Here is a 21073-nt window from a genome sequence, read left to right on the forward strand (position 1 = left end):
AATTCTGTGATGAAAGGAAGAAGTCATGTGAAGTGACATCTGGACTGGGCCTCAATGGACCAGCAGGACTCCTTCTGAACAACATTCAGAGGACTAGGAAGGTAATTCCAGATAAATAGCCACTGCAAAGGGAAAGAAGACAAGACCTCAGTCTGGAGAGTTAAGTAGGAAGCAGATCATTAAAGTCCTCATATGACCATCAAGGACAGCAGTCTTTATTCCTGATGCAATGGGAGACAGTGAAGAGGTTAGATTGCAGGGGGAGAGTACCAAATCTGATTCTAGAAGGACTACTCTTGCTTAAGAACAAAAACCAGTTTGTAGGGGATAGGAGTAGAAGGAAGAGATGAGCAAGTTTTGTAGCAATCCAAGTGCAAAATGATTACAAGTGTAGCTGAATACATCCAGTGTAAAGTGAATGACAATCTGAATTCTTAGAATTTAAAATTCATGCTCTTCCCAGAGCATCATGCTAACTCTTTTTCATTTAACTGGTTGGAATGTTTATCTTAAAAATTCACAGCCAAAGTTATAAAAAAAATCTACCACATATAGTAAATCTTAATCCAAAATTCCCCTTCATTGAGAAGTCATGTATAATTTTGTCACTTTCTTTTACATGTAGAATCCATAACTGACAATATAATGAAAAGACTTTTGACCTCATTATTGAAAAGCTAAAAAAGAGGAGCTTGTTTAAGGAGTCCCTCTTTGGCTTTTGCTGGGAGCGGTAATTCTGAGGACACTTCAAATCTGTACTTCAAACAGCAGCAACAATACCACCAAAACCACTAGGGCCCTTTTTTCCTCTCGAGGAGTCTGATTCAACATTCTAAAGACATTGCCCTGACATGTAATTTTAGAGTTCACAATCTTCAGGAAAGAAGCTCCTATGTGACATTAGCATTTACATAGATCAATAATAAAAAAAAATGGTTATTTTTCAAACACTAACCCTCTAGGATTTGGGACTGAACAAGTTTGAAAATTGACACTATATAGACAATAAGAAAATAAAAAGTGTTTTCTCCTATCTTTCATACTAAATTACATTTCATGATCTGTGTTAGTATATCTAGTCTGTGCAAATGATATGACAGTATTGAGTATTTAAACTAGTACGAAAGCCTCAGTATCCAATGTCTTAGTGAAAAACTGTTACTTCGAACTCAGAATCTGACAGGAGATAAACAATTATATTTACACTGAATATTCATTCCTAATAATAATTCCTAGAAAGAACACTTTGACTTAAAACACATTATGAAATTTTTTTTTTGAAAAAAAAACAAAAGAACAAGTTATCCATTTAGGTGAAATTGAAATGAATAAAGATATGGAAAAAACTCAAAAAGTTTGCCTTTTCTTGTGGTAAAACTATTTACATCCCACAGAAACTGATTCATACATGGAGCAATACTTTTATAGAAGCACAAGAACAACATCACTGGAACTGATCTCTGAGCTTAACTGAACAGTAAGTTCCCTGTGAGTCAAATTCTTTCACTAGACCTAATGCCACCTGCTCTGGAGACTATACCTACCAGATGGACAGACACTCATAGGTCACCTTTAGCACTGCATCTCACCTCACACTATCATGTGAAGATGATCTGTTAACATAGTCCCAATCTCCTCTTCCTCCAAAAAAGTGAAATGGAACAGCACTGTTCAGTCCTCACTCTCATACATCTTTGTCAGTTATGCACTTAAGAGAACTCCAGAATCTAAGAACAAGGAAACTAATGACAATGGCCAAACTATTCTCACCCACACAAAAATAAAATAAAACAAAACTTGGGAAAAAACCTTAATTAACTGTGCTGAAGAGATAATGTTCCAGAAGGTTCTGACTGTCTGGTTATCTAAATCTACGTCTCCAGAGTCTTCCTATATTTTAAGTCTTAGGAAGCTACACAGTGGGTTCAAATCCAGTAAGTAAGTGATCCCAGTAAGGTGGGGGTGGGACGGAAGGGAAAGGAGGGCATGTTAGAGCACAAGGTTAGCTCCTTGATTTTGTCACTGTCTGGATGCTCCCCTGCATTCTGGGTGACACTCATCCACCTGTAAGTTCTGCCTAGACATTGCCTTACCCATGATGTGTACTCTTTCATTTGGTGCTGGTTGCTATGGGAACCACCGGCATGTCCCCTCCAGAAGCAGTCCTGACAGAGCTGGTAATTGTGACACTGTTGGCATCGGTAGCGAAATCCCATCATACTCTCACTGTGGCAGTAGGAACACTCAACTGGATGGAAGACTAAGGGGGAAATAAATGAAGAAAAAACAAGAAAACAAAAGTAGTATGAGCCAGAATAAGAAAAATACAGCCTGAAGGGAATTGCATTTTTCTGCTGTGTGCCATGATTTCAGATAACAGTCAATTTTGGCCAAGAGAAGCATTACATTTATTCCTGGAATCCTACTACCTTTTCCAGGCATGTCTGTGTGGGTGAAAGAAAAGAAAGTATATGGAGGGTGGATGTTCTTTTAACAACAAATATCTGGAATACCATTTGCTCTTTCTGCTCCTATCTCTTACTTTGGATAAATTATCCAAACAGATTTGCCTTCAACCTCAAACTGCTCCTTGTCTCTACGAGACTAGCACAGCTCACTGGAAGATTCAGAAGCACAACAGATAAACATAGCTGATTGTCCAGTGACTAAAGAGCAAACATTAGATAAATGGAAAATGAGAAAAAGATCAAAGAAAGAAAAATGAAGAGAGAGTAGAAGAACTGAGAGAATTAATTTATTTTTAAAAATGGAGCGGCTAATGGGTTTAAATAATGAATAACACAAGGCTCATCCAACAACAGATCTTTTTCTTTCCAGAGAGGCAAATGTGACTGAGCCCAAAAAGATGTGTAAGTGATCTGAGTACAGTTCTAATTCAGATAGTTCAAGAGACACTTAAATTTCTTTGGAAGGAAATTTGAATTAGAAAGCAGGTAAGGTGAAATATTTGAGACTTGAATCTAACAAATGATTAAATCCAAGTAATTGTCTACAGGTTATGAACTAAATATATTTAACAACAACCACAATTCTTGTCTTTGGTAAAGTTCTTTCCAGCCATGGAAAGTAATTTTAATAATAATAAATAAAAATGAAAAGCAAATTATAAAATCAAAGTTATAACCAGTTCTGGATGTATTATTGTCTGAACAAGCATCATATGCTCCTTTTTCTGGCTCTTGGGAAATGCTGGGTGAGACCTGACTTTGTAAACAGCTGCTCTGGGACAAGGTCTAAGAAACCGATCTCTTGAAACAGGAAATATTGAGGCAAAAGGAATGAAATTACAACTTTATGATTGGAAGATGATTAGCTCTGAAACTTCAGATAGTAATATGAACTTATCCTGCATGATCCAGACCTTGATTGCTCTTTGCTTCTGCAGATAGATAAGCATTAAAAAAAAATCTATGATTGGTAGTGATTACAGAGCAACCATTGAGTTTGTTCTTTAAATCTTCCTTCCTGAGCAAAACAGGATAAATTTATTACTTTTAACTAATAGAGATAGATAGTAAAGGCATATTACACAAGTTCTGAATGGGAAATTAAAATTAAGTTAATTTTAACTTCATTGCACATTAAAGTTATATACAGAATTAAGATTCTCTTAAGAGATATGGATTAAATTATTTTCTAGTTAAGTCTGGAAAATCTCAGACTTCAACAGCACACAAGAACACCTAAAGGTTAAATGGAGACACTGAATTGTTTTGTGTTTATATTTGCTTAAATCTTATTGTGAATTACATTTCATGCATATTTGGATATGACAACAGTAATTACCTTTATTCTAGGAACAACTGCTTTCATTAAAAAAAAAAACATTTTACAAAACTTACCTTATTCTCTTACATAGCTATAACCACTGAAAACTTACAGTTTGGAGCATATGACTAAAGACTAGCAAGAGGTCATGCAATTTTTTTCCTATTGCCTCCACCTATTCCTGTCTGAATGTCTAAGAAAAATTAGTAAGCAGTCATTCATACCAATATTGGACTTAAGATATTTACCAGAAAATGTCATATTCCTTATTGAGATTCTTCTGGTTTACCAAGTCTTTCAGTCAAACCTGACTTGTAACTGAGAGGTCCACAGTGAGATTTAATACGTTTATAGACTCAACACTCCTAAGCGCTCAGTGAACTTCTAAAGCCTCACTGATCTGGGAGACTGGTTAGTTCTATTGTAAACACAACTAGAGCACAAGGGACTACGGTGACGGAGCACCATGATGGAGCTACTATGGTGGTAGGAGTACTACGGGGACTACATCTGAGGGGAGACATCAAATAGTGTCTAAAGAGTACCAACAATGGGGCCTCCCTGGTGGCACAGGGGTTAAAGACAGAGCTATCAAGCTACTGCCAGCCACTGCAGCACGATTTCAATCCCCAGCCAGCCAGGAACAACCCACATGGCGCAGCAGACCTCTCCTGCCTCGCCCGCTGCTCCCCTCAGCAGCGTATTTCAATCAATCCACTGTTCTGCTCCCCACTCTCTCTGGTGAATTCTCTCACCGTCCCCCACCTCTGGCTTACACCCCAGTTCTTGTATGCATAAATAAATAAATCTTTAAAAAAGAGTACTAACAATGTAAGAAAATAAATATTAAAAAAATTAAGTATTTTAATTAAAAAAAACCTTAAAACTTCCTAATAAACTTTTCTTGGCTTAGCAACTATAGATTTAAGGTCTGTTTTCATGATTTAAAAATGGCCTTTGCTCAGTAGAAAATACTCACCATTTTCCACATTTGCCAGTCTATGCAGCAGGGGCAGCCAGACCAGACACTGAGGGGGAGGATCTGACATGAGTGTGTCCAAGAAACCATTTAATGTGACTTTTTTCTGCATTAGAAAAAAATGAAAAGACCACAGACATTTAATACAAAGAATAATCTCAATTTACCCACTTTAAATATCATTTGAGATTGAAGAAACACTATTCAATTAAGCTCTAATATATGAGGAAGCAATTTGAAACTAGTTCAAAATTTAAAATATTGATTACTTTTTTTATACTTACACACACACATAGTCCTGGATTCTCTCCACTGAGACGGAGTCAATATTATCCCAAGGATAAAAGCAATTCTGAGAGCATCATTTTCATACATGAGGGACATTATGAAAATGATGAGGAAAGATGAAGAATGGACACTTGCCATACAATGTTACCCAGCAGCGTGTAACTTCACACTCTACATTCCCATAGCAATCTTCTAAATTTATAGAATAGTTTCCATTTCAAACACCCTCAATCTCCTTCTGTTTCCTGGTTAATACGAATGGTTCTGCTAAACAAGATTAGTAGGGGATCCTGTTAGGAGAGAGTGATCCCTTCCTTTCAATAGAGAACAATCTAAACTAAAAAATAAATAAATAAAATCCTTTTTCCTTTCTATACCTTTCCTTTCAATTCAATCAGCATCTGTATTATTATCCTGGGGCTTTCTGATACAGGAAACAAAAGTGTTATGTCTGTAAATTTCTTTCAAAATGACTAAAATCAGAAGTTACATCAGTGTGTGATATTACAATAGTAATAGTAGCTTGATTATACCTGACGAGAAAAATCAAATACTGTTCAAAAATTAGCAATGATGAAAGAAAATAAATATTTAAAAGGAATTGAATATTTTAATTTAAAAATCTTAGAACGTCTAAATAGACTTCTAAACAGACAACTAAATAGTAGCTTTTAAAAATTTACAAGTCTTTATGCAAAAACCACTATTTTATTTGAAATTCTGAACTAGAATATTAAGGTAGAAGGGATAATTTCAATTTTTAAAATAAAACAGTACTAAAGAGCTATACTATTGTGTATTTTCAAGCCTTATCTCTTATACTGTCCCTATAATTCACAGCTGTTTGGTAATCTTCAATTAATCTTTCAGTTATCGGTAGATATTTACAAGTTTAGCTTTTCCTCATAATACTAAATAGCTCAAGTTTTCCATAGGATTGATGTTAACATTTTTTTCAATATATATTGTGTACATATAATATGACTTTTTAAAAAGAGTCTCAATGAATATCATCTTTCAAAACTATAACTTGGGGTGACTTTTTTTTCCAGTGAAGCATTTGCTTCATGCCTGCCTCCTTGCATGCCAGCCTTCCTGCCTGGTGTGCCTGTGTAACTGGTCCAGCATTAAAAGCCTGTAAAATTCACTGAAGGCTCCAGAACTCTTCTTTATCCATCTGGCTGAATAGGCAGGGAACCTACACTGTGCATGCTTGCACCAGAGGGAGCAATTGCTGTTTGAGAGATACTTCCTTTGACATGTTTTTCCCCTACCTGTTGAGAGAAACATGATCTAGCTGACTGTTCTGTGTAACCAAATGAAGGACCTTCAAAAACCGCTGTGGGTAGTTTGAGAACTTCCCTCAGGAATTGATCATATCGTCCGTAAACCATCACCCCACTGGAGTCAGAAATCATTGAGAAAATATCTGATGGAAAGAAAAGGAAAGAGATTTATTCAACATGTAAACATTCCCCACTGTTTTAGTTTGACATATCTGCTGCAAATAACAAAAAAGTGACAGAATAAATACATTTTATGAAAGAATAATATAAAAGTTGGACCTCCCTGGTGGTGCAAGGGTTGAGATGCAGCCTGTGAGGCTATCTGCAGCCACTGCAGCATGAGTTCAATTCCTGGCCAGCAGGGAGCAACCCACATGGCACAGCAGACCTCTCCTGACTTGCTCCCCTCAGCAGTGTACTTTGGTCAATCTGCCTGTTCTGTTCCCCACTCTGTCTCTGATGAATCCTCTCACCCCCTCTGTCTCTGGACTGTACCCCAGCTCTTGTATATATAAATAAATAAATCTTTTAAAAAAGAATAATATAAATATGTTTATTTTTGTGGGGCCTCCCTGGTGGCGCAGGGGTTAAGATGAAACCTATGAAGCTGTCTGCAGCCACTGCAGCACGAGTATGATCCCAGGCCAGGGAGCAACCCACATGGCGCAGCAGACCTCTCCTGCCTTGTCCACTGATCCCCTCTGCAGTGTATTTTGGATATTCCTCCTGTTCTGATCCCCACTCTGTCTCTGGTGAATCCTCTCACCGCACCCCCCACCCCACACCTCTGGCCTGTATCCCAGTTCTTGTATGCATAAAGAAATAAATCTTTAAAAAAATGCCTGGGCTGGCATTATGGTCATCTAGTTCTCTAATTAAAAAAAAAAAAGTTAAAATTTTGTGCTGAGATATTCCTGGTATAGTGTTTTCTCTGGTGTCATTTTCTGGATAAGTCTGACATATAGCATGCACTAGTAACTTGTGTAAAACTAGCTCGTTTTGTAAAACAGAGCATTGCATTTTTTTCTGACATCCATGATCAACTCATATACAACTTAAATATATGAGAAATATGCAGACCTCATATTTGAAACATATAATGAGAATTTTACAGCAACACTGGATTGTCTCTGTATATCTATCTAGATAGATATTTACCCCTCTCTATCATCACTGACACTTTGGGGTTTGGGTTTAAGAGACTGAAAAATGAAAGACAATGGGGATAAGGATGTAACAAATACACTTGATTAACTTCCCACAGAAGCAGAAAACTTTCTATAAATCATAGTGTTCTGGGTGGAAGGAATCTGATTTACAGGGAAGGGTCTTTTGACTCATGGAGTGAAGAGGAAGCCTGGGCTTGTGGATGATCAATGAGGGAACGAGGGGTCTGTATTATTCTCAGCAGAGCCTGTGACTTCATTGAACCTCCTCTGTTCTTCAATTTTTTGCCACTATGTGCACTTAATGAATATTAATGGCATAATTTCCCAAGGCGCTTTATAATTCTCTGTGGAAATCACTATTAGAATGAAAGAGTTTGCTTTTATATAGATTATCACCATGCTAGAATGTAACTAGGCCAGCCTAGCTGCTGAAACAGAGTTTTGTAAATTCAGTGAGTTTTGGGTTTAATGTTCATTTTGGGCTTAATGCTTTGAGGGTAAGAGTTTGCTCTCATTTCCTTTAAACATTCCAGTTAGAAAGTGTTTCTACTGTGTTTCTAATATTTATCAGTTATGAGGCTATAATAATTCTATCTTAGCAACAAAATTAATATTCTTGTCCACCTTCACAATGCTGTTTACATAGTAAATTTTGTCTCATGTTTTCTTACATTTAGTCAAAAAGAAGTTGCAAAAAAAAATAATCACACGTAATTCCAACGGTAGAAACTCAAGGATTACAACCTAGGTGGGGAAAGACAAGTAGGCAAAGTAAATGGATTTTCTTAATGGACCTGTCTTCTTGTTTGCTTTTAGCCAGGCTGGTTAACTATAATTGGGTCATCCTTCTGATCTTCCAGATTCAGATTTTCTAGGACAGGGAGCATTTTGAAAAGTAGTGTGGGCCTTTCAAATCTCCCATGAAAGAATTTTGAGAATATTTCTAACTAAAGCAAAAGCAAAGCGAGAGAAAGAGTACCAGTGATCTTTCACAAATGAGTATTAAGCTCATTTGTGTTGGTGAAGTTCTAGCAATAGCCAAACCAGGGTCCGGTTATTGAGACTAAAGGGAAGTGGTTATTAATGCCCCTTAGGGTTTTAAAAAGAAATGAGGGAGAGCTTCTCCAGTGGCGCAACGGTTGAGCGCTGGGTTCTGAAGCTGCCCATAGCCTCTGCAGTGCCAGTTCGATCCCCGGCCACCGGCGAGGGTCCCACATGTGCGCAGACCTCTCCTGCCGCGCCCGCTAATCCCCTCAGCAGTGTATTTCGTCAGTCTGCCTGCTCTGCTCCCAGCTCTGGCTCTAGTGAATTCTCTCACCCTCCCGTGCTTCTGACTGTACCCATTGCTTGTATAAATAAATAAATAAATAAATAAATCTTTTTTTAAAAAAAGAAGCTAACTTTCCCTTTAAAAAAAAAAATGAGGGAACTCGAGAAAGCTATAACTGGGCTTGTGACCCAGACTCCCAATTCCTATGATAGTGCTCTTCCTCGCACAGCATTATAACCAAAACTTGTAATATTTAGGTTAAGGGAGAGGATTCAGTGGAAATGTTTCTTTTAAACCATAGCATATATTTCACTTTAAACTAGTAAGAAATGAGTTCTTTGGCCTCACACCTATACTAAGCCTACTGAATCAGAAATTCTGGGAGTGGAGTCCATGTTTCAAAAAGCCCATCAGGGGATCCTAGACATTTTAAAATTTGAGAACCACTGGAGTAGGGAAAAAGTCAGGGTTCAAAGCCTGGTATCATCTTAGCTATGTGATTTACTATAACTTTCTGAGATTCAGCTTCTTTACCTAAAGCAAACAAACAGGGCCTCCCTGGTAGCTCAGGGGTGAAGATGCAACATATGAAGCTGGCCGCAGCCACTGCAGCACGAGTTTGATCCCCAGCCAGAGAGCTACCCACATGGCGCAGCAGACCTCTCCTGACTCACCTGCTGCTCCCCCCAGCAGTGTACTTCAGTCAATCTGCCTGTTCTGTCCCCCACTCTGTCTCTGGTGAATCCTCTCACCCCCCACACCTCTGGCCTGTACCCCAGTTCTTGTATGCATAAATAAATAAATCTTTAAAAAAACAAACAATACAAATAAACTCCCACTTTTTTTTGTTAGTTAAAAAACTCTATTACATTAGTGACAAAATATATGTAAAGGTCCATAATCCTTCAATGTAGTTTAGCTATCCTGTTTGTATTGGTATCTAGTTAATTCTCAATGGACAGTCTTTAAGTAATTTTCATGCCTATATGCTGGCAATGTTAACTTGGGAGTCTTTGGAGTTTCCAGTAACTGGAACAGCACTGACTGAGATGAGTGAGGAAATGTGCGGGTGCTTTGGCTTTAGATTCCCTGAAAAAGGGAGATTGCCTCACATGGCCCTTATGTCCCTGTAATGGACTTATGTCTGTAAGACAGTACAGGACAATTAGCACAAAGAATGTATGTCTTTCTTTAACATCACAAATAGTCTATTTGGTGACACTCAACAGGTTATAAGTAATAAGAATTCTATGTTCATTTTATTAACATTTATCTAATATGAAAATATTGCCATAACAAATTAAAAAATCAATGCATATTATGTATTATGTTTTCACCAGCTCTCATTGAATGAGGAAAGACAGAATTGGCAGGAGACATGGCAGAAAAGGGGGAGAGAAAAATGAAGTATACAGGAGTAAGCAAAGAGACCCAAGGAGTAACTTACATCTTAATTTGTCCATGATCTTCCCTCCACACAATGTGGCTAAAGCCATTTTGACAGCAAATACTGAAATTTTACCATGGCCTTCCCTGTTTAATGACAACAACAAAAAAAGATGTCATTTGGAGAACTTCCAATAATGGGTTTGACATTTTTCTATTCTGTAGAAATCATAGGACATTGTAGTTGCATGCATTATGTGAACACATCAATTTCAGAAAAGGTTATGAATACAATCTAACACATATTTCTGAAAAACTGTCCATTCCATGCTTCCTTTTTTTATGGGAGATGGCAGAATCTTCAAGTTATTCTTCATCTTGTCACTTAAAGCAAAATGATTCTAAGTATGATGATTCCACAGTTTCTATAATTTATTTAAGCAAGCCTTCAAAAATCTTTTTTTATTTGTCAGAGTCTTTGAGAATTTGGCTAGGGTAATGTAGGGACTTTTTTCATCACATTTTTTCACTATCATTTCCTACCCACAAGCCCCCTGAGCTTATATGGTACATTTAATTTTCAAGGGAAGTTGGTATGTTAAAGGGATAGAAATAAGAGCTCTTTTCTGATAGTTCACCTTTACCTGAAAGACACAAGAATTGCTTAATCATCATTGATTCAAGAAATAGAAACAACTTGTCCTTCACAAAGTATTATATTAAAGGACATACTGTAAAAAGTATAATACTTCAGCTAAGTGATTTTCCAGCTGGAATAGACTGTTTATTCTTATGTACTTGGAATCAGAGTTATACCACATTAGTAATTAATTTTTTTGATGGTTGTTACTCTTAAATATGATTGAGTTATTTAATATAATAATGTGGCTGACAGGTAAGTGGAGTATGTACTGACAAGGGTTTAGTGTATAGAATAAATCATTTATATGAATAAGACTCATTTATCTGACATATTAGAAGAATAAGATAGAATAATCATGTTTTTGTTCCTTGCTAGACTTCAGAGTTTGCATTCATCTTTGTTGCTGTCATTTTCAGTGTAGTACCCTGAAATAGAGCTAGCCAGAGTGCAAAGTTCATTGAACCCTGAGCTAGTGTTTCTCCCATTTACATTTCTAAATCAGAGAACCAGACTTACAATAATTATTAATTGGGCCACTTGGATACTCCATGTCAAGCCAAGTATGTTGAAGATAGAACTCATTATCTTTACAAGCCCTCCCATAGTACTCAGACCTACCTTGACACTAACTTGATCAACCTTCTACAGTCTCATTTCTGGTTGTTAGACTCACCATGTATGCAGTTTTCTAAAAATGGATCCTGGGGTAGGCTCCTTCTCTATTCACTATGACTTCAGTGTTTGAGGGACTCATCCAGTACTTAACTCTTTGTTGTGTCCAGTCTGACTGCCATTGCTTCCATTAGCTCTGGCTTTAACACAGCAATAACTTCTTAGGAGAGCTCTCAGTTTGTACACTCATGTCACACATTTGACCATATTATTTCATTATTTAAAACCATTACTGTCTCCTTTTCTCTATAGGATATAGTTCTAACTTCATCTGTTTTCTCCTACCTGATCTGCTTACCATTTCTGTTGTACACTTCACACCACAGTGCCACTGTTTACTGTCTCTGCCCTTCCCACCCTGGTCTACCTATGTCTCTTTCACACATCAGACTTACCTACAAAGACTCAGGTCAGTAACACCATTCACTCCACTCTCAAAACAGTTTTCTTCCTAAAGGTAAGGCAATTGCTTTTTGCTACACTTTGATCTATTATTTGGCACCTATAAGACTGAGTAAACTTGATTTATTTACATGTCTGTATGTGACTTGATTCCTCATGGTGAAATTCTTGGGGGTAGAGACCATGGCTCCTGGATCAGATGAATTCCCATTACCTTACAGTCTGTCTCACACAGAGCTAGTATACACTAAATTTCTTACATTAATGAATGGCTATTAATCATCAGGTGCTCTTAGGATTTAGAAGGTCCACACATTAAGTTATTTACTGATTTTAGAGCAGGCAGCTATGATAAAAATGTAATGATTTTTTAAAAAACAATCTTATTAATTTTTTGCCACATCCCCTTTATTCCAAATTATACAGCTAACTGGAAATATCAAATCCAATCCTTTTTTATTTCAGGAAAGTTTCATATGCTAAGTGGCAACATGATCCAAATCATGAGAACAAGAAAGTAGGAACAATACAGTGATAACATAATGTTTAAAATGCAAAGAAATTGAGTAACATTATATATGAAACTTCAAAAGCAATATGTTTCTTTCAATGAATTGGACAGAACAATTTAACTCAAGAAGAGGAGAGACCACAGAGGACATTGGAACAGAGTTTTCCAAAGGATGAAATGATGACAGCTCACAGGTAAAATTCTTCAACCTTTGCTTTTAATGAAGAAGATCAGAGGAAGATCACTAGTCCTGTATTGTTTCAGGAAATGCAAGATTAATGGTATTAAGTCCAATAGTGGTTGTAGTGGAGCTATTCTGCCAAATTGACACAATCCATCTAGATAAATCGCCAAGTGGAGGGCAGCTCAATGAGAGCTCTGCAGGAACTCAAGGGTGAAATTAGGCTAGTGGAATCTATTGTCATGCAAGCTACTGTGCCAGATTGCAAATGTGACCCCTGTCATGAAGAAAGATTCGGGGAGAAATGCAGGAATGTAGGTCATAGTAAGCACACCAATACCGGGAGAGTTCAGACCTCAGACCTTGCTTACCGCCTGCCCTACGCCATTGGATATGAGAAGCTGAAGGAATGGATGGAGATAGCAAACTCCATATTGGAGAATGGGGGCACCACAAACTAAAACAAAAGGATCACTTTGAAAGAACATTTTCAGTGCATTGTAACTGAGTGAGGAAAAGCAGGGGAAAGAGAAAGATTTTCTAAAAGCCTTGACAAGAATCTAAATACCAAAGACTGTTACTTAAACAAAGTCATCTCGGGATCATAACAACAAACTTTGGTTATGAAAACAGAATTGGCATCATCACAGAAAGCAAGGGGTAGGGAGAAATTTGTACACCCAAATGGAGACATGTAAGAGCTATGCTCATAGGTAATCATCCCTAGAGGGGGAAGTTCGGTTCATAGTCTAGGTCCCTGGAAGTGTCTAGGAAGTCGAAGCCAAGCTGATGAGGATGGATAACAGGGAGCTCCCAGGAGTCTTGTGCAAATGAGCAGGAAAGCACATTGTTCCACAGTGAGTCTGCACATGCCACGACTCTAGGTGGAAAGTGATAAAACCGCACATGTGGAACGTTGGCCGTCAGCCATAACTCAGGAGGCTGCCAAGTATGCTGGGGTTGAAGAACATAGGTTGTCCCAGTGCTTGCAGGCCAGACAGCCTCAGAGTGGGCAACAGCAGGAAGTGCACTACAAGCCCATGCTCTTGGTTAGCTTTTGTGAAAGTTTATAGCAGCACGCCTCCCATTACAAGTGCAATTCTGACTGTGACCTTGAAAAGGAGGTAAGAGCCATACTGAGCACAGCTTACAAAGCACACTGGTTGAGTCTGCAGTGTATGCATGAGATTGCCAGCACTGGGGAGGTTCTCAGAATCGGTCATCCATCACACAACCACATAAGCTTTTCTTTGTGATAAAATCTGCTAGTGCAATTGGTTCCTTAGTAGTATAAAAGGTACACTTAATGAAATCTTGAATTTAAAAAAAGTTTACTACTAGCCAATTATTTTTAATTAAAAGAATAATTTCATTTTAAAAGTAAAATAAAATTTTACTTAATTTTTATTTTCTTATGGGCCTCCCCTGGTGGCGCAGGTGGTTGAGTGCCACACACGGTTCAATCCGGCTGGCCAGTGAAGGTCTCACATGGTGAGGCAGACCTCTCCTGTCTCGCCCACTACTCCCCTCAGCAGTGTATTTCGTCAGTCTGCCTGTTCTGTTCCCCACTTTGTCTCTGGTGAATCCTCTCACCCTCTCACGCATCTGGCCTGTACCCCAGTTCTTGTATAAATAAATAAATAAATCTTTTAAAAAATTTTATTTTATTTAAGTATCATTTGGTATAATGAAATTATCTTATTTTTAAGTCATTTACCCTGAAGGTTTTGCTTTTGCAAATTTTAATTTTCTGCTCTAAATCGAGATTGAAAAATACCCTGTCAAATTATTGTGTGGGTATTTAATTAATACCTAAAAGAATATTTAAGACAACCAGCAAATTATCCTAGGTACAAATTGAATTTGCTTCATTGGTTAATGTTTCTTTTCTTTTATTTCTCATTATATTTTGCTTTTTCATTTTGAATGTTTTCAAATTTTCCTAAGGGGCAACCCTTTGAAAATGGATCAGGAAAGCACTTACTTACAATTTGGTTAAAATACATATGGAAATTTGAAGAGTTTCTGTCTTAAACACATGCTTCAAAGTATTAAAAAGTGAGTAACTACAAAGGGCTGAACTGTCCATGATTTCTTTAACTAAGAAGTTGCTTTTAGGGAAAAGTTGTCTGGGAGGGAAATCCTGCTTTTTTATTTTTAATCAAAACCACAATGAGCTATCACCTCACACCTTTGAGAGTGACACACACACACACACAGACACACACGACATAAATGTATATGTGTAGGTGTATATATATATATATATATATATATATATATATATATATAAAAGAGTGATATGAGGGGTGCGTGTGTGTGTGTGTGTGTGTGTGTATGTGTCTGTGTATACCTACAAACAAGTAGTGTTGGTGAGGGTGTGAAGAATTCCTTTTTTTTGACCAGAAAGAAAAACAACAATAGATATTGATAGATCTGAGAGGCTAGGCTAAACTCAAATAGGATGCAAATTTTCTCCAAATTGCCAGGAGATATTCTTGATTTAAGTTACAGTATACCAAGATAAATTTCAAGTCCTCAAAAGTGAGATTTGAATTCCGATTATGCTTTCTTGAACAGACTGGAGGAATTATTTATATATTTAAGAATACTAAAAGCCAGAATTTCTTTCTTTACCAACAGAGGTTGCAAAAACATTTGATAAGCATTTATGGTAAGCGCAACACTCAAACTGCTCTTTCTCACACCTTTTGATGGCTTAATTAACTGAGAAAGTTGCTTCCTTCTCTGACTTTCACAAAATGCTTCTACCCTAACACTTTCTTTATCTGGGGATTATTTGATTCACATGGATCACACATTTAGTTTCTCAACAGATATTTATTGCTAATACCCCAGAGGCTAGGGATATAAAAATGTGGCTCCTACCTTTCATTTCTCATCATCTTTTGGGGAGAAAGAGCCAAAATCAATTAATTTTAATACAACTATTTTTAAGAACGGGCAGGGACCTTGTCTAACTTATCTCTTATTCCCAGACTACCCTTGTGATTTCATAATATATTTTAGTTAAATTAATGAATGTATACGTGCAAAGAAATTTTAACTTTGACACACCTTTTACATTGAGAAATACTAAGTGCTTGGGTAAAATTACAAAGATTAACTTCAAGACCTTTGATATTAAACTGTGTGTTCATGTCATACTTTGATTTAGAAATGATCGCATATATAGTAACTCTTGTTCTGGGAATAGTGATACTGACATGTGAACCCACAGAAACCATTTATGTGGCCCTGGCATCTCTCTGGGCTTCTCATAATGTTAGCAGAACATTGGGAAAAGAAGTTCTCATAGCTCTGGGCCAGAAGTTTCTCCAGAAGAGAAGGCCAATATTGCTGACCTGCCTCCTTAACCTCCAGGAAATCCCATCTGCTACTCACCCAAAGGGTAAGTTTGACAGCAAGATGAGTGACATTACGGATGTTCAATTTGTCTATGATTGTGAGAATTCTTTGTAAAGAGATTCCATTTTAGTAACATGTACAAACCTTGGAATAAAGCATTTTTTACCAGAACAAAATTATAGTGCTTTGTGGATGGTCTGTGGACATCTCGAATTTAAGCTGTGCTAAGAAGAAATTCACTAAGCCAAATAAATATTATTTTAAATATTTAGTTTTAGTCATATAGATACTAGGAAGAAAAGAGGACATCTGGTTTTCTGTGACTTCTCTTTCCTTTGCTCTCACACAGCCATCTAGTCTGAAATGGGAACAATTGGTTTCATTGGTGCACAGAGAAATGACTGTCCACTTTGCACTGCATCTTGCATTAAACATTAGAACCATTTTTAAAATTCAAACGACAGAAGGATTTTGGCAGAGTGCCAGAATTATTTCATATCCATGCATGTGAGAGAGAGCTGTGCTACCTTTCATATTGTCATCGGGGGGGATTGGGGGGTGCTCAGCAGTGGGAATGTGGCTCTAATGGCTCAGTGAGCTATGAGATGTCAAAGAAAAATGCCAGGATTTTGGATTCACTGCGTAAGACTAGTATAGGATGAATTTGGAGTCCTGGAGGGCTGTCATCAAACTGACTCTAAATCTACAATGTAAAACTTGTTAAGTCCAAGTATTTCTTTCTCATATACTCTGTCAAATATGTCTAAATACCATGAACTGAAAAGGTTAGGAGTATGAGCATAATAAGAATATCCTATAATAAGAAGGGTAAATCTGCATTATTTTTAACTTTAAAAGATGAAACAGAAGACATGAGTAGAATAGGAATCCTTTAAGTGGCCCTGGCATCTCTCTGGGTTCCTCATAATGTTAGCAGAAATCCTTCTGCTACCTCCACCTCCACCCCCACCCTCCACAACCTCCACTCACCTCATCTGGTATGAAGCTGTGTGACCTGCAAATAATTTAACCTCTTTGTGTCTCAGCTTTGGCACAATACTGTGCCAAACCAGGCAGGTTATTGAAATACTGTAAAGATGGAGTAGATTTTTGCTACTATTATAATTACTACTCTTGTCATTAGAAAATTGAAATTAAGAATATTGCTTGTTCCCCTCAAAACAGTTCCTTTTAAAATTTATCATTGTCCCACTATGAGTTTTGAATGGCTAAATATATGTGAATATAATATAAAAACAAAGCCACAGCCCCATAATCTACTTTATGAGAAACTATCCTAAGAAGGAAAATACGATGAACTGAAATGAGGTTAAGTCAAGACACTAAAATTGATCCTAGTGTTTCTCAGGAAGTAGGAAGAGAGTAAGAGAAGTAGATAGAGATGTTTTGTGGAAATAGGATCGCTCCCATTACTAACTAGTAACATCTGGTTTTCCTTTCTATGGAGCATAAGTGAAAATAGTGGGTGTAAAGCTGGGTGACAGAGCAAACTTGACCCTGCTAGTGTATTAATATATTGATGATGAAGGAAAAGAAGGAAAAGAAATTAGTGTGACAAAAGTTAAGAAAAGCCAACCTTCGATTTTCATTCATTCTTTCATCTAATCATTTATTCACTGATTTCCTCATGAACTGGGTATTGTCTCAGGTGCTGTGCATGCAAAGAATAAGGCCTGGTCACATGCTAAGGTAGCTGTGGGAGAAAGTCACCTGCCCTGCAAGAGAACAGCTGAATCCTTTCGTATAGGGCTCGGGCAGGGGTGATCAACTTGGCCTTGAGAGGTGAAGGGCTTCGCGGTTTATCACTGGGTAACCCTACCTCTCCCAAAGGCCACATATCATAGAGTTTTAGGAATTATTGTTAAGATTGTTAAAGTAACAATTATATCTTAATAAAGCTGTTTAAAAAAAAGAAGGAGTTTTATCTTGTGACGTTCTACCTTTCTTCCTATTTGTTACTGGCAACTTCTGAAAAAAAAATTAGTAATAGTAAAAGTTCTTAGAACACTTCAAAGAGAGGGTTTTTTTCCATTGGGATATAGCCAAGTGGTGAGAGGAAAGGCTGCTGCCCATTTGTTAGCAGATTCTGAAGGAGAGAGCTTCAGGCAAGTGAAGCAAGGGGCAGGCCAAAATCCTGGGGTGAGCACAAGAAAAGAGCCAAGAGGAGGAGACTGGTTCAAGACTGGTTATTTCATAATAATCTTCTTTCCACTTAGCCTCTGCTCCCCTCTCGGCCAACTCCTTTTCCACCCTCCCTGGGTCTACCCATTCATTTCCCTAGGGGCCCTAGAAGAGATAGTGTCAGTGTGTAAAAAACATCTACTTAGAAGTTGGTTGGCAACAGCCAACCAGGAGCCCCTTCCAGGAAAAGAGTCATTTTTAGAAGAAAGTCAAGAAGAACAAAAATCTCAACACAAGGCACTCCTACTCAGTGATAGAATGGGTAAGCAGGGGCATAGGCCAGAGGGCTCAAATGCTATCTCCTAATGTCTGGAAGTCACCCGAGTACCACATATTCTCAGAGGCTGACATGGACAAAGACAGAGAAATTTTGCAATGGGGAAGCTGATTATGGTCTGTGGTGAGCTTGCCTGTAGGAGAACAGAGATTCAGACGTTTTGGGTAGAGAGAGCAGAGAGGGGTGGTGTATTCTTGTGGAAATATGACTGTGGGAAGGTGAGTCTGGTTCCCAGACACACATCCAAGTGAAGAAGACTTTGATTCTTATTTCAGGTGACCATTTTCTTGGTAGAATCCAACTACCTGGGTCTGTACATTGTGAGGCACCTTCAAATAATGACCACATTTCACTGAATGGAAATTTTTATTCTTTGTGAGTTTAAATTGCTACACTGTCTTTCTTTTTCTTTCTTTCTTTTTTTTAACATCACCTTCAGTGCTGGGCTTAAATATTCCCAATCATGGGCCAGACAATAAGATGAAGCAAAATCTTCTGAGAGTCTTAAAATGTGATTGCTGAAAGGTCAAGTTAGCAATTTTCCTTTTTAATATTCCAAGCCAGTAGTGAAAGTGGAGGTATTAATACTATATCCAGACTAGAGGCTATCAGCAAAAGTCCTTTTGAAATTTCAGGCTGATAATGTAATGCAGAGGAGTTTTTACATTTCACAGGGCTGCCCACATATGCCTTGGAAAAGAAACCTTAGCTGAATACATAAGTTCCCACTCTGCCACTAATATGTGAAGAGACACAGGAAATGGGACAGGCTCTTCATGCTTCACGTCCTTCATCTATAAAATGACACATGTGGAAGGGCAGTCTTTAAGATCTCAGTCAGCCCTGAATTCCCTGAATTTCTGAGGGGAAATTATACGATAATGAGGCTGAGTTTCCATCACAGTTTGTGGACATCACATTGTTTTTTGTAGCCTATTATTGACCAGTCGATTGAACACGAAGTGTAGCTACTTTCAAAGGTTGGTCAAGATACCATTTTCAATTTCTCTGTTGGCTCTAGGATCTTGTTATGACACTTCAGAAACACTGCCTTAGACAATCTGTAAAGAAGAGAGTTAAAAACATCCTCCCACTTTCTGCTTCATTAAATCCCTCCTCAGGACAGGCTATCATGCAAGACTTTCAAGCATCCATAACTTCTAGGAGTGTGGGGGGAGTTAAATAAAGGTCAGCACATGAAATGCAAATGTCCTCAAATTCCTGTGGCCTTACTGTCTAGTCTTTTTCAAATTAAAAGGTATGATAAACACAAAGAGCCTTGCTTAAGTATCTGAGTAAGAAAAAAGAGGCAGTTGGTGACTTCAGAAAATTATGCGGAATAAAGACCAAGCAGGGCAAGCGGAGAGTAGGTGGGAACTGTAGAGTGTGACAGACATTCAGCAGGTGCTTACGGGTCAAAGGCGGCCAGCAGGAAGTTAAGCAGGAGGCTGATGGACTGCTCCACATGGATTTGATGAGTGGTTGGCATCCGTTTGTTGAGCTGGTAAAAAATGGTGGAAAGCACAGCTTCCAAGCGGGCCACATTGAGTTCTATGTTTGGGTCCAGGTTGTTCAGAGCATTTTCGCGCAATGCTTCGATGACGTTCCAAATGTCCACCAGGTGCACTACATACAATTAAAGCAGAATGAATGCATCAGCCCAGAGCATTCTAGTTTCTCCTTATTTTCATCAAGTTTATGGCTCACTTTTCAATATACTTTGTGTTTGAAAATATTTTGTCTTTTTCAATGAAGTACATATTTCTGTCTTAGCTCCTGAGAAACAGGCACCCCATGTATGTTTTTCTACTACAACTCCCAAGTTTTAGTATTTTACCTCTTTGCTCATTTCTCACACTATATTTAAAGGTCAAAATTAACATCTATTGAATTCCTGATCTTGGAATCCAAATATATAATATAAAAAAATAGTTCATTATTATCAACATATCAAATATCTAGAAACCATATGAAAGATACTAAAAATAAATGTTATTTATTTGTATATCCATATATTTAAAGCCTCAATGTAAAGGAAAAATAAAATACTAATTCTGGCTGCAGTGATATAATTATAAATTACTTAAATACACTAGTTTTCATAATTATGTGCAAGATCGGTGTTAGGTCCTAGGGACTCAATGGCAAACAATACAGATGTGGTTAAGGCATGAGGGATCTTACAGTCTGGTAGAGATACAGACATGATTCATAATCACACAAACAGATAATCAGACATGGTGGCTTCCAGAGTGCCAGGGACAAAATGGGATTATGATATGCTCATGACAGGGTCAGAAGAACAAGGTGAGGCTGGAGGAACACTGTAGCCTTGATAAGGATTTGGCTGTTTATACTGAAAGTGTGAAGACACGGTTTTGTTACTATGTTTTCTCTTTATTTAGATAACGTCGCATTAAAATGTTATATAAATTTCAGGTGTGCATCATTGAAAATCATCATGAAGACAAAGGTTTAAAGAGGAGAGTGATATGATCAGAAATGCAGCTTAAAAGTATCATTTCTGACTGTAAGGGATGAAATAAATGGAGATGGGCAGGCATGCATGTGAAGTAGCTGGAGCTTATGGCTGTGGCCCAAGTAAGAGACAGTGGCATTTCTGCATAGGTGGTAGCAGTACACAGAAAA

At 37.7% G+C, this 21073-nt stretch overlaps 1 protein-coding gene across 12 annotated transcripts in view; it reads right to left on the bottom strand.

Moving 5' to 3' along the window:
• DTNA (dystrobrevin alpha) overlaps nt 1-21073 on the bottom strand; it is a 325085-nt gene that overhangs the window by 66857 nt on the left and 237155 nt on the right. For all 12 annotated transcript variants that reach the window (XM_054694102.1, XM_054694105.1, XM_054694103.1 and 9 more), the window contains 5 exons: nt 19837-20050; nt 10229-10314; nt 6331-6485; nt 4769-4874; nt 2094-2260 (listed from right to left, as the gene is read on the bottom strand). In XM_054694102.1, the coding sequence (XP_054550077.1) occupies nt 2094-2260; nt 4769-4874; nt 6331-6485; nt 10229-10314; nt 19837-20050 (728 nt within the window). The remainder of the gene's footprint in view (nt 1-2093; nt 2261-4768; nt 4875-6330; nt 6486-10228; nt 10315-19836; nt 20051-21073) is intronic.

This window comes from Talpa occidentalis, unplaced genomic scaffold (assembly GCF_014898055.3).
Source record: "Talpa occidentalis isolate TD23 unplaced genomic scaffold, MPIMG_talOcc4v2.1 talOcc4.13, whole genome shotgun sequence".
NCBI lineage: Eukaryota > Metazoa > Chordata > Mammalia > Eulipotyphla > Talpidae > Talpa > Talpa occidentalis.